At 30.6% G+C, this 14816-nt stretch overlaps 1 protein-coding gene across 3 annotated transcripts in view; it reads left to right on the forward strand.

The window, feature by feature from the left end:
* The window catches only part of LOC119679890 (protein dead ringer-like), a gene marked incomplete at its 5' end in the record, with an annotated part of 95423 nt that overhangs the window by 59860 nt on the left and 20747 nt on the right, over positions 1-14816 (forward strand). For all 3 annotated transcript variants that reach the window (XM_038092475.1, XM_038092477.1, XM_038092478.1), the window contains 1 exon segment: positions 13474-13657. In XM_038092475.1, coding sequence (XP_037948403.1) covers positions 13474-13657 — 184 coding nt within the window.

The raw sequence follows: 14816 nt of genomic DNA on the forward strand, positions 1-14816 counted from the left end.
TGGTATCAAATGAAATCGAATTTTGAGGATGTCTAAGTTTTTTGGTCTGTGCTACTACACACTGTGGCGTCGCTAGGCGTCAGTGATGTCGGCGACCGACAGGAGCCTCGCAAAAAGTTACCGACTGTGGACTTTAAGCACTTAATAAATAATTTGAACAATTTGGTTTGATAATGGCATTAACCATATTCGAAGTATTCCCGAATGTTCATATAGTAACCAGATTCATGTTCACAGTTCCAGTCAGTAGAGCTTCGACGGAAAGAAGCTTCTCAAAGTTAAAATAGATTAAGTCGTACTAGAAAAGTATGATGATCCAAGAGAGACTATCTCCATTGGAAATTCTATAAACTGAAGCAAAAATAGCAGCTGGTGCAAATTATGATATAATTTTAAAAAAAATTGAGTGAGGCTAAATGTAGGAAAATTCATTTCTTTTAATTTGTGTTTATTTTAATTTGGTTAGCAATAAAACTTTCAACCATGCTTTGTCGTATTAGTGAATGTAACTTATTTACTTTTACAACTGGGTTATAAAAAGGGGCTTCGGAATTCCGATGTCGCCGACTTGCAGAGTTGATCTAGTTCTTGATCAAAATCGGTAGTAAAAAAAAAAGAATTTTTTTTTAACATTGTGTGATCCCCTCAATGTTAAAATTTTTAAGTCTGTGCTATTTTTCTAATTCTTTAAAAGTTTCTAGTAACTTATTTCTTGATTTATTTCTTAATTATCATTCTTAATCATTCCAAATTATTATTATATAGTTAAATTATAATTGACTATAGAAATTTTTGAAAGTGACCAAATTGCAATTTTACAGTTCAAAAGTTGATTTCCACTCATCAAAAACTTTTAAGATAAATTTAAATAAAAAATCCGAAAATAATTAATGTCGTCATAAAATTTATTCAAAAATGTCTTGGAATTTGTTTTCACAAAATTGACTCAAAAGGAGCCACAAATGAAGTAGTCAACTCAATGATATAAATTTAAATTGTTGAAGTGTAAGAATAGCCACCGAAGCTGACGTTGGAGTTGCTGTTGTTGTTGTTGTAGATGATTATGGTCCCTGCTGCTGTTGCTGCCGTTGATGCCGCTGATGCTATTGCTCCTACCAACACTCCAACACTTCAACTGCTGTTTTAACTCATCTCATCAAAGTCATTATCATTAATGACACACGATCAACACTTGAATGAATCGTCACTTCTGCGCTCAGTTAGAATGAAGACATACAGACATACACGGAATACACGGAATATTCGGAATAATGAATATCGAATACGGAAACTTTTGTTGGGATGCATACCAAACCTCAGTGCATGTTGTATGTGGTGTGTGTAGCTTGGATTTTGCTGCAATTCAATTATGAATTACTTCAAATGGAATGCATTAATTTCGAATTACTGCAGTCATTCCTTTTGGCGGTTGCTGTAATATGCTTGGGTAATAATGAAGCTCATTATACGACCATATAAAATTATGTTAATAAAATTTGTTGAAGAGTTTTTATTTGTTGTTCCTCTTCCAAGATGTAAGATGCAGTAGCTATTGTGGTTTTCGTAAGATTGAATTATAAAAAAAGAAGAGAATTTTTGTTAAGTAAACTCACTTCAGCAAAATAATCAAAACAAATCGTGACATTACGTATGACACTCATGACTGTCATATTTTTAATTTGATTTGTATGTTATAAAGGGGAAATACTTGCTTTATATATTTGTTGTTACCCGTAACTCCTTCAAATGAAGTACATTTTAGGTTAATGCACTGATATAAAATTTTTATTTCCTTTATTATTCGTTATTGTTTTTTTTACCCTTCACACTATTGTGACGTTTTGGCATTAAATTCGTCAAGATGTTTGTAATGTGTTGAAGGAGATGCCGGAGATTATTAAAATTATATATATTTTTAACCAGTATTAGTACACATATTGGTGCATTTGTATGTATTCCGATCATTTATAAACTAACTAACCGAATTAATCGATATCACATAAAGTTATGTTCACGAGAAACAACTGGAAGCGATGGAAACCGATTAGTATAGAAAGGAGGACTATATAAAAATATCATATCGGGTGTTTTTTTAGCTGCATGTGAACTTAAAATGATAAGACAGGACAGAAATATTGTGGAAATATAATTTTTTTATTATAATCTGGTAGATAATTGCATGGCATTTATTTTTCGAATATGATTTCCGGCATATGTTATGTCCACCGTGGCAATGGTCCATTTGATCAGTCCAATTTTTGCCTAATATTTGCAATATATGTGGCCGTATGTCGACATAAATCAATGATTTAACATAGTTCCATGAAAAGTAGGTCGAGAAGCGTTAAATCGCACGAACGAGGGGTAACAAGCCAGTTAACAGGACCATTTCTGAAAATAAAATAGTTTGTAAATTGATTTCGTAACTAATTGTTAGTCGATTAGTACTATTACGCGCATTGTGGGGCAAGTTGCGCCATTTTGCGTTTTGTTGTATCCAAATAACGTCGATGTTTAACTAATTAATTTTTGAAAACGGAAATCCTCGATGGCATTCGTCATTCACCGTAACCTTCCTCATGTCGAGGAAGGTGAAATGAGGACCGATGATACCGCCAGTGTGTAAACTGTACCAAACAGTCAATTTTAATGGATGTAATGATGATTCATTAACGGCTTAAAGATTGTCTTCGCTCCATATACTGCAATTTTACTTATTGACGTAACCATTTAAGCAGAAATGATCTTCATTACTAAATACAATTCTTCGATATGAACTTCACAAACAGATTTATTTTTTTCAAAGTAAATTTCCTTTCTTTTATATCAGAAATGGATCCATAGACTCTGAATTTGAGTACATCTGTTCGTGTTAAATTTTGTTTTAATTTTTGAGTTGTTACTTCTAAAATGTTTTAAATGCGGTTTTTAATTTTTAATATTTTAAACTTTTTAGTTCGAATGTTGGGCTTGTGTATGTCTACACGTGTTTCGGCAAATTCGCTTTTGCCTTCATTAGGAGAATTCCTAATATTCAATATTCAATATCAACATTCGATGTATTCGTGGTTTGTGAAGTCTACCTAAATTCTTTGCTATTTATCCTCTTCAGTCTTTAAATTCGTTGGGACTTTCAGAATTTTTAGCATGTAATTTTACTAAAAATTGGCGCTTCCTTTCATTATTTCATTATCATAATTAGTCCACATCTATTTTGTATAAGAAACTTTTTTGTATGAGGAAACTATAAACAATTGTCATCAAGACATTAATTCTGAATGATAAATCGAAAGGAAGAGATATATTGCATATATTCCAATCATCACCGACAATCGATTATGCGATTCAATACTTAGTGATATACCGTGTGTTAAAGTAAATTCTCGCCGAAAAAAATGCAGTCATATAAATTGCTATATTCCATAAATGTATAGGAATATACTTATTCCTATCTTATTCTTTATTCTTCAGCCATATACCCAGTCTCACTCTATCCTTCTCTTCTATGACTACTATGCTTAAATGAGAAGTAGTATGATAGATTAAATGGATAATCTTACAATTTTTTATTTCGAGAATCAAATGGAATCACTCTTCGAGATTCGAGTACAAAACATTGCAATGCAATTTCTGAACTGTGTTATAGTAAGTCAGTTGGATTTTGTAACCAAATAGTAAGGAATTCCTGTTTTTGTTTTTTGTAAAAATACGAGGAAGGTTTGATAAGTCAGTGACTTTTTGAATAAAACAAATTTTTTTCGGCAAATAAACAATTTATTTTTCTACATAATCACCTTCTAGTTCGATACATTCAGTCCAGCGGTTTTCTAATTTTCTTATTCCCTCGAAATAATAGGTTTTCTCAAAGCTCTCAAAATACGCGTTTGTTTCGGTAATGACTTCCTCATTCGACTCAAATCTTTGAACGCCCAGCCATTTCTTAACGTTTGGAAACAGAAAATAGTCGCAGGGGGCTAAAGCTGGAGAATATGTTGGATGGGGTAGCATCCATGAGCTTAATCAGCACACGAACTTTTGCAAAAAGTGTTCACTTTAAAGACACACATTTCCATCAATTAATCCATCTAGTTAAAGCAAATAAGGAGTTTTCTAATTAGTAGATCGTCTCTTTCTGACAACTTCAAAGGTATTGTAAGCGCATTGGAGAGTAATGTCTCCGAGTGAAAAAGTCAATGTATATAATATATAGTATTTATAGAAGATAGGTCCACCTGACTTCAGTTCTTCAAATTATATTTATTAAAGTTTAATTGTTTTGATTTTATCGTTTTTAGCATTTAAAGTTTCTTGCATGTCCTGTTCTTCATTATCACTTTGTTCTAATGAAATTATACATTTTCTTCTTTATAAGTTTGAGACAAATTGCTGTTTATGATTATAATCGAAAAGAATGTCATGTGAACGCGCAGTTTTAAACTTGAACCTGGCTATCGCAATTAACTTTTGCCGTTTGAATAGGTTATAAGTCGCATAACTTCTTTCTCTCTTTTTGGTTAAGGTACTTAAAAACATTAGATTATCATTTATTGAAGTACTTTTATTAAGATATTTATTTTATTTTTCATAATGACAATGCGTTACTTTTCTTATATATAGCATATAAATGCTATGGTTTAAGTGGAAATCCATTTGGAGTCAGATAATGAACTTTGGGAACAAAATTTTTTAATAAGCAAGAAAATAAATAAATAAATTTTCAATGCTTGAAATGTCAAAAATTAAATATCGTGAGTATATCAACCTCTGAGGTGCGCGTATGTATGTATACCAATGCAACCATACCAACTGGTAGTGCTACCTTCTTATTTCCACATGTTAAACAAATGCCAGCTGAAATCTATATGATTTTTTTAATTAGCTTGGAAACATTAACAAAGGCATTTTTATGCAACTGCAATATTTTAATTATTTTTACGTTATACTAATCCAACTTTTAAATATTAAATTTAAAGGAAATCGTATAAATGTCATAAAAAAAAATATTGTCAAGTATGAACCAACAACCAACCCATTTTGCTCTCCACCTTGTCGTATTACTCGCAATGTGCAATATTTATTTCACATTGCACACCACAAGTTCCTCAATGTCTGCTCAAAGAAAATATGACAAATTTCTAAATAATTGCAAAAAAGTAATAATGAAAAGAAAAACTGTATCTGAGAAGTGTATGCCTTCCGACGACGTATAAGTCCATATGCATATTTATATATTTTTCTTTACACTTTTCATATTTTCATTTAGTGAAGAATGCATTAAATTTGTTTATATTTACATTAAAATGCAAACGTTTGAAATGTACTAGCGCTCGCTCCCTGTCTGACTTGGCTTACTAACTCTTAGCCATAATAAGTACGTTAAAATACAATTTTTTTAATAATATCTTTTATATTTACAAATACAATATATATATATCTATCTTTCTATACATGACGGTGACGTTGAATACCGAAAAAGTATTGCAAATAACATTGCTATGGTAAGAGTTGCATACACGGATAAACGACCACACCAGACGGATGGATATGCACACACAGCTATGCCTTAATATAACTACAATAAATACAATGCTTAAATAGATATAAGTTAATGTATTGTAGATACATGTAAATATGTATATTCAAAAATCGGTTGTGTGTGCATAATATTTGTACTTATATTTCATTAACATCGTAAAAACATTTGGCTACGTTTACGCTTACGTATTAGTTACACGTAACTATAAAAAATACTTAACAGTGGGGTTAACCATGAAGACAGACAGACATATAGTCAGACAGACATACAGATAGACAGACAGAGATACAGACAGACACACTGATAGACACACCGATAGACATATAGACGGTTATATAGACAGCAAGACGAGCACGAATTTAGTCTATTATGACCATTGTTCACTCATGAGCAACCTGCTTCAATCCCGAACGTGTATTTGACTTGTTGGCCAAGTTGTAACGTAATGCTGCACTTCATGCCAACTCCATTCCAACATGGTTTATGGTGTGTATATTTGCGAATGGTCACAGTGTAGACAAACGTCAAACTCGTGTCTACACGAGAATGCAATGTAAAAATCTTTTAATGTGCAATTGCAAGTTTTTTTTTTCCTTTTCCAATATGGAAGTGAGCGCTTATTTGTGGAAAATGCGAACTCTAGTGAATTTATTAAGTCTGAAATGATTAGCACTTCACAGTGATTTTCAGATACTCGTGCATGGTTGAGTACATAGGTACATCTATCTTGGTACATCATTTTGGTATGCTTTTGTGAGCTAACAATTATTGCAATTTTTTCCATGTCTGCAATTTCTATTTATTGCATTGATATGCTAAAAATACAAAATACAAGATAACTGGTATGCAAGATATTAAAACAAATTAAAATAATTTTAATAGGAGTTTTAGTTTCATCAATAGCTTACAAATCGATTCAGTATTACTTTAAGTTTGGATCACACTCTATTGGTTCTATGTCGAATTTCATTCGTTGTCCAAGAAAATCAGTATTCAAATTATGATTTCATTATTATGCATTGTTTAGCATTTCTGCTAAACTTTGGTTAGTTTAAGCATTATTTAAAATATATCTTCACCAAGATTACCAACAGTTTTCATTTTGGAATATCAAAATGTTTTAACTTTCTGATTATTTTGCTTCTTCTCCAACTTTTATGGAGAGTTTATAAATATTTAGTAAAGTTTATGTTATATATTTTACAGTTTAATTTAAAACGAATTAATCAAATATACTAGGTGGATTAATAATTACCTGACTTCATAACAGGTGGCAACGTCAAAACAGAATCAATTATATTTTATATAATAAATAATTGAGCTAGTGTACTTTAATGATTTTTTATAAATTAGAAAATATGAAATATAGTTCAGTAATAAAATTTCTCCATTTGAAAAAAATGAACAATGATGCAAATAAATTGGAAATGGATTCTATTTACGGTAACCTTGCACCATCGTTAAAATATTGGAAAGTTGAATTTAAACGTGGTTGTACAAGTGGTTGTTCTTTGATGAAAAGCGTCTAGTTTGTTCAAAAGAGCTCACAACTAAAAAAAAATATTGAAAAAATTCACGAGTGTTGAATGATCCAAAAATTAAATTGCATTAAATAGCAGAGGTGACAAATATATCATATGAGCATGTTTCGAATATTTTACTATACAAAAATATTTGGGAATGAAAAAGCTTTTAGTAAGATGAGTGTCGCGTTTTCTCACAATTGACCACAAATGACAACAACTTTGTCACTTACAACATTGTTTGGAAACTACCTGACTGTGAGCGTCAAATAGTGGCAATGGATGAGATATGGATCAATTACTTCCCACCTGAGGAAAACAATAAGTCAGATAATGGGTAAAGCTCGGGAGTAGTGTTCTCAAACAGCCATAAACTCAACAATCGACTGAAGTCAAGTGAAATAATTTTCATAGACTATTTGGAAAAAGGAAAAGCAATAACATCAGACTACTATTGCATATTATTGGATCGATTGAATGAGACAATAAAGTAAAAACGATCACTTTGTCGAAGAAAAAAGAAAAAAATTTTGGGACAACGTACCCAAAGTTAATAAAAACACACGTTAATAAAAATCATGGTAAAATTAAATGAATAACGGTTCGAATTGCTTACAAAACAAAGGAATTGAATTGAAAAGGAATTGAATACAAAACAAATATTGATATAAGCCCGTTGGACCTCTTCATATTTTTCAAAGGAGAAATTAAAGAGAAAACATTCACTGACCGTTTCACCATGCGTGCTCTGTTGTCTTCTGGTGGTTCTATCTTATATTGAAAAGAACTACAAAGATTATTTCAATCTAAAATGCTTTTAGGGTCTTACAATCTAAAACGTTTCATGGATTGTATAGAACTAACACAGAATAAACTATGAATTATTATCGGTATACTAACCGATCATTGCAAATTGAATAAACGCCAAACAAACTGCAGGCAAGAGAGAGAAACCACATACCAGGTGCTAGAGGAATGCCCGGCACTGATACACAAGCGGAAGAAACACATTGGAGGGTATTTCAATGAACATAGCGATTCAAGACTAGGAAAGATAGGTTCTACACTATCTTTCACTAAAAAAAAACGGACTTTGAGAAATACTCTAATCGAACTAAGAGGTATAATAGATCTTTTAGATCGCAGTGTACTATCCCTTTTCCGTAATAATAATAATAGCCCAGCTAGTTGAAAAAAGACATTACCAGCACAACGTAATGTCTATATTGCGACAAATCGTGTTTGATCAGCAAATTATGCTCTGTTATATAGAGCAAATTTATATAACGAAGCATTTGTTAAGCAATTAAATATTTTTTTATTTGGATAATAATTATTAATAGTTTTTATGCTGTTTATTATTTATGTATTTATTATTATAGTATTGAACCGCTAATAAACATTGAACTTATTTTATGCTTAAGCTTGCCATTTTAAGGTTATATAGTAATAGATATGTTTATGGAATTGTAGTTGATCGTGTTTGATATTTTTTTTAGAATATTAAATTTAAAAAACTTAAGCGTAAAATAAAATTTTGTATATTAGGTGTAACGAAGCTTATAGGACAATACTAGTATTAATAAATCGTTTATTTTGATAGAATATTTTTGTAAATTGTTTCAAAAAAGTAATTTTAAAGGCTGTCTGCAATAAACACTAAAGTAAAGTAAAAGATAATAACGAAGAAAAATTTTGAAATATCTTATTAAATATTAATTTATTTAAAATTTTTAATTATTATTATTTTTTCTAACATATTTATTTTATTTCATTTCATATATAATTACAAAATATAAATCGAAAGAAAAACACACTTTCACACATAAATATTATATATATTCTTCCTCTTTTGACATGACAACTTAATGGATTTTAATCTGTCACATAGTTCAGTGACTACATACTTGACGTTCCCAACGTTGGGAACGATGTCTCAGTGTTTGGTACTTGTAGTGCTCATATACGTACAAATGTACGTTTTATTGTGAATGCGCACAATACCCAGGGAGGAGAACTCAATTTGACGACCACAAGAAAAATCACATTTGCGCACAATTTTACTTTGATTGATTATGAGTGAAAATTCATAGGAAAACTTACTAAAAATATCAAATATAAAATATGTGCTTTAGATAAATTGTGTGGGTGAAAAGGACAATACAAATAGATATATACATATAGTATTTTAAAAATTGTGGGGGACTATTTTTGAAATTCGCGTTGCGCACACAATACACACTGATCAGATAATATAAAATATATTTTCAATTAAAAAAATAAAAATTAACTTCGATATTTAATTTAAAAAACGAAAAAAAGAAACAGAAAATTAAAAAAAATTAATTTTCAACATCTTTCCCCAATTCTCATACTATTATATACATTTCCAAATTAAAATACGTCAATCAACGCTTTCGAAACATAAATACTGGAGTAGTACTATATATGCGAGTACAGATGGATGTGTGTATATGAAAGACTAATTGACAGCAGTACTTTTTTGATAGACATTTCTAAATAAAGAAATTGGATGGGCTTGCACTCGTCTAAGGTGCAATTAAGGTGCATTCTTTACTTGATCAAATTTCTTCAAGTTTTTTTTTTTTGTTTTGTGATTAATAATATTATATTTTTTTAAAATTCGCAGATTTATTTTTAGTACTTTTGTTAGATATTTGGACTTGTAACTATTTTTAGATACTTAAGGAAATAATTATTTAAATTTTAATTAAAATAGCAAGTTTATATTGCATATATATAATTTTCTGGGAAATTAAAATTTGTGAAAATTAAACTTATAACATATTAAAAAATCTGTAAAAAATACGTTTTAACTTAACGAATGTGATCTACTAAACACCACACTTACCTAACATAGCTTCGTGTGACTTTTTTCTTCTTCCGAGGCTTAAATGATCACTTCAAGGGAGCAAAAACTTAACGAATGAGGTCCATCAAGCCCATACTTATTTAACATGGCTTCGTGTGATTTTTTTCTACTTCCGCAAACAAAACTATCAATTTAAGGAAGAAGCTATTGACAAAAAAAATCATCAGATGTGCTCAACCAAACACTGTACTTGCCTATTATAGCCTTGTGTGCCTTTTTGTTTACTTCTAAAGCTTATATGATCACTTTAAGGGAGATGCTTTTTACCAAAAACTCAGAGAAAGTAATCAACCAAACACTCTTCTTATTTAACATGGCTTTGTGTGATTGTTTTCTTCTTCCGAGGCTTAAATGATCATGTCAAGGAAAAGTTTTTAAACAAAAAATCAACTATTACGATGGACCGGACATCGTACTTACTTAACGTGGTTTTACATGGTTAACGTGTGATTTTTTTCTACTTCTAAGTATAAAGTGATCACTTCAAGGAAGAAGCTTTCTGCAATAGTGATGGACGAAACATCGTACTTATAGAACATAGGCCTGTGTGACCTTTTTCTATTTCTTAAATTAAATTTATCACTTCGAGGGGGAGTTTCTAGCCAATTGTAGCTATAAAAGAATATTCGAAGTAAGAGTTATAGTACTTTCTACGAAAACTATATGTAAGATTGGATTAAGCGTTAGCAAAATTAAAATGATCAATGGAACCTGTTCTAAATGAGATAAAATCAATTTTGATTATTCAATCCATTTGAGAGGGTTTTATTTAAATATTCGTATATGTCCTATTAATCTTCAATCTTAAACAATAACATTTGTAGTTCTTCAAAATTTAAACAAAATTGGTGGGAACTAACCCTCCAAGTCATTTCAGTTACTATGGCAGCCCAACTATTATGTTTCAATATAGCCCTTAGCAAGTAATACTCGTAGTTTATCAAAGTTGTCATCAAAATCGATGCGATAGTAGTCGCGTGGGTTTGTTGTCAAGAAATACATATATATTTGCTTGTATATTTATAGATAACATACCATATATTACATTTATATTAACAAAATCTTTTTTTATTCTTAAAAAATAATTAATTGGAGTAAATCTTTTTGTTATGGGAATGTTTTTAATCTGCCCATATACAAAAATATTTATCGATCAACATCAATAAAAAAGATCAAGTAAAATATTTTGATTAGTACATTTATGTTTTTTTTTTGTTTTGTGAATTGCTGGAAGGTGTTTTACAAAATGTTTTCGTTTATTGTTTTTTATTTTTATTTTGACTCTTCGCATACAAATATTATGCAATATGAACTTTTGCTGGCTTTTAATCTCATTTAAGACTCATTAAAATAAGAGCAATCAAATTCATGGATCGGTAGATGATCGATCGATCAATAATCGTTTGAGTTCATTTGCGATAAAACACTGGAGTGGAGTGAAGTGAAGTGTTTTTTTGTAAATACTTTTGTTTACGCATAAAAACATTTTTCATTCAATCAACATGTCGATCATTTCGTGTGATTGATTTCCTTTGGGGCAAAAACTCATAAAAACAGAGAAAATAAAAGATTGCACCAAATGAGCTACAGTAGAGCTCATAGAGGCAGGATTTGGATTTGGGAATAAAGAATTTACCAACTACAAACATAAATACGAGAACAAATTGCTTTTTTATTAAATGGAATTTTATGATCATAAAATTTTTTTTTCCTAAATTTTTGAATTGGTTTTTTTTTTTCGTTATAAATAAAAAGCATTGAAATTGATAGGGAATTCATTAAAATAAAAAAATAGTTCGTGATCTTGGTGAAGGATTGTTTAACGCTGGCGGCATTATCATTTAACATTAAAATTGTTGTATTTAAGCGTTAAAACAGAACTCTAATCGTTTATACACAAATGAAAACCATGAAATATTTTACTTCTCAAAGCATTTAACACTTCATATAAAAACATTTGTATTTTCTTTTAATTTAACGAGATTCTCAGTTGTTTTTTCGCTTTAGGGGGGTGGGCGTGCAACGATTTTAATCATTTAATGATAATTAAAGTGTATTTAGATTGATTGCCAGATATTAAAATGAAACGCTATTTTTATTGCACTTGTAATCTCCTTCCAGCATGTTTTGTTTAAAGAAAATTTGTTAATTTAATGACTACTTTTATGTTATCTTTTTATTATCAAATAATAATTATCAGTACTTTTTTTTACAAGGGTTACTCTTTTAAGCATAAGCAACCCTAAGTGTTGTTTGATGGTAGCTGAAATTTTCCTCTGAGACTGTGACATTTCTATAAATATGTATATAATTCTGTCCTAGGTGAAATACAGCGCCTCTGTTATCGTTTCAAATCGAACTATATGAAGGGAATGAACAATGATGCTGTTCCATGAGAAATCCCATTATAAAGCCTCTGTTCTCAATAATAAAGACTCTATGATAGGTTTAAATCGGACTTTGTTAAAAGTATGGGCAGCTTTATCGATCCATAAATAAGTTTTATATTTCAATTCGAGTTCCGATAACAAAATATTTGTTCTCAATAACAAAATCTCTGTAATCAGTTCAAAATGAACTTTGTTCAAGGATGTCAGTCCATGAAAAAATTAACTGCTTATATTGTTACAAATCCATGCCCTCAGTGTATTACCAAATAACAATTTCCGAATATAGTGAATGCTAGTTGCTGGAATTTTTTGCCCAGAAGACATTATACCAAGCCCCACCAATGATAAATGATAGCATATCTTACCCATATATAATAAAAATAACTAGATACTATAGTCCAATTAATAAAATATATATAATCCGTAGGGCTAAGTATATATTTTTTTCTGGCATATCTCTGATGACTAGTCTTCACCGAGTCCGGATATTATCATTTGGCAATACACTGATGGCATGGGTCTATAACCATGAAAATGGTTATCGAGTTATGTCAGTGACGAAGTTTCAGTTAATAGATAACTGAAGGTTCGAACACATGAATAATGAAATTTAAAGTAGTTTTGGTCTAATTCATATCAATGTAGTTAGTTAGTTAAATTTGGTGGAGGGAGGAACGAATCCTTCTCAATTAGCTAAGGAAGCCGTTTTGAATCTGCAACTCTTTGTAATAATGTGTGGAAAAGAAAACGTTCAGCTAGAACCAGCCAGAGGGGTTATAAAGATAAGAGTCTGACCAATACTAATGCTGGAGATATCGCTGAATGTGTTATAGAACCTTCGTCTATAACACACCATAGAAACTTAAACCTAGTTCTGATCAAATCTGGACATATATACAGTAGGTGTTCTGGTATGCTTTCTTCGAGAACTGGTAGACACGCAATGCAGAATATATCATAGGGTAGGTCAAGTCGTCCTATGGTCCAGTGTTCTGTCATATCAGTGTAATGCAATGTTTTTTTTCTTACGTGTTAATGTATATGGGACTTATTTATTAAGTGTTATGGTATTTTTTTTTTAGAAAATGTGTATAAATTATGCTAATCTATTTTTTTTTTTACTTTTTCTAGGCACTCCTATTAACCGCCTGCCTATAATGGCAAAATCTGTACTCGATCTCTATGAATTGTACAATTTAGTTATAGCACGCGGTGGTTTAGTGGATGTGATAAATAAAAAGCTATGGCAGGAAATAATCAAAGGTCTGCATTTGCCATCGAGCATCACTAGTGCAGCGTTCACATTACGTACACAGTAAGTAACTGAAAATTATAAAAAAAAAAACGTATTTAAATTGTTTTTTAAAAAGATTTCAAACATTTTACTAATAATTTTCGCGACCACAAAACGCTTGACGACAACATGTATATAATTTCGCGCAAATAACTAAACCGCGTTTTAAAGGCTGTGTGCTGTCTCTTAGGTTTATGCGCAGTGCTGCCAAGTTTTTATTTAATTATTATTTATTATTGAATTTTTTAATTTGCAAAGCCATAAAAGGCAATGCTACAAAACCACACAGAAAAACCAAACGAAAAAAAAATAACAAAAAGACGTGAAAACTCAATGTTGTTGAGCTCACCTCGTCTGGTTCGGTTGACAGCCGCAAATGTGGAAAATTTTATTGGCTAACAGCAAGCGATTTGGCCAATTTTCCACTCCGCAGTTAAGCTCAGTGGTGAAACGCATGCAACAATGTTGTGCACTGTTTTCAGTCTGAATTTTATATATTTTATGGATTTTAAGTTTTTGACTTGAAACTTAAAACCTTTTTTTCTGTAGCGTCTTACTTTACTGGTGAGATATACATCAACATCAACATCACCAACAACAACAGCAGCGGTAACGTTAACGTCGTCAACGTCGTCAACTGTAACGACAAGGCAACACCCAAAATGCCACAAACTGCGATTGTTGTATTCGACGTCCCCACCAACTGACAATATTTCTAACTATTTAACGCATAAATAATTTCATATTTAAATCTATTGAAAAAGTACTAAAATAAAGTATTTTTATTTCAATGTTTCGCTGCATATACGTTCCTATTTATTTCTTATGATTTCTACAATAATTATGCAAATACAGCAGCTCGAGACGTGAGTCTAACTGCGCCAGGCTTGAGGTTAAGCCGAAGGAGGCCGCCACATATAATTGCTAATAAAAAATAAAAAATGCTACATAATTTTAGTAAATATTATTTTTATTAGTAGCAGCTTTCGTAATTAGTTTTCTTTTTTTATTGTATATTTTAAATTCAATTGAAAATCATTATTATTATACATAAATTGTGTTGAGCACTTATGCAAAATATTACAATATTAATTAAAGTTTCCATTATTCACGAGCTATTTTGTGGTCTTGTGTTATGCTTTTATATAGTTTTAAAAAAAAATATATATTCACAATTACC

Source organism: Teleopsis dalmanni, chromosome 2 (genome assembly GCF_002237135.1).
Source record: "Teleopsis dalmanni isolate 2A chromosome 2, ASM223713v2, whole genome shotgun sequence".
Taxonomy (NCBI): Eukaryota; Metazoa; Arthropoda; class Insecta; order Diptera; family Diopsidae; genus Teleopsis; species Teleopsis dalmanni.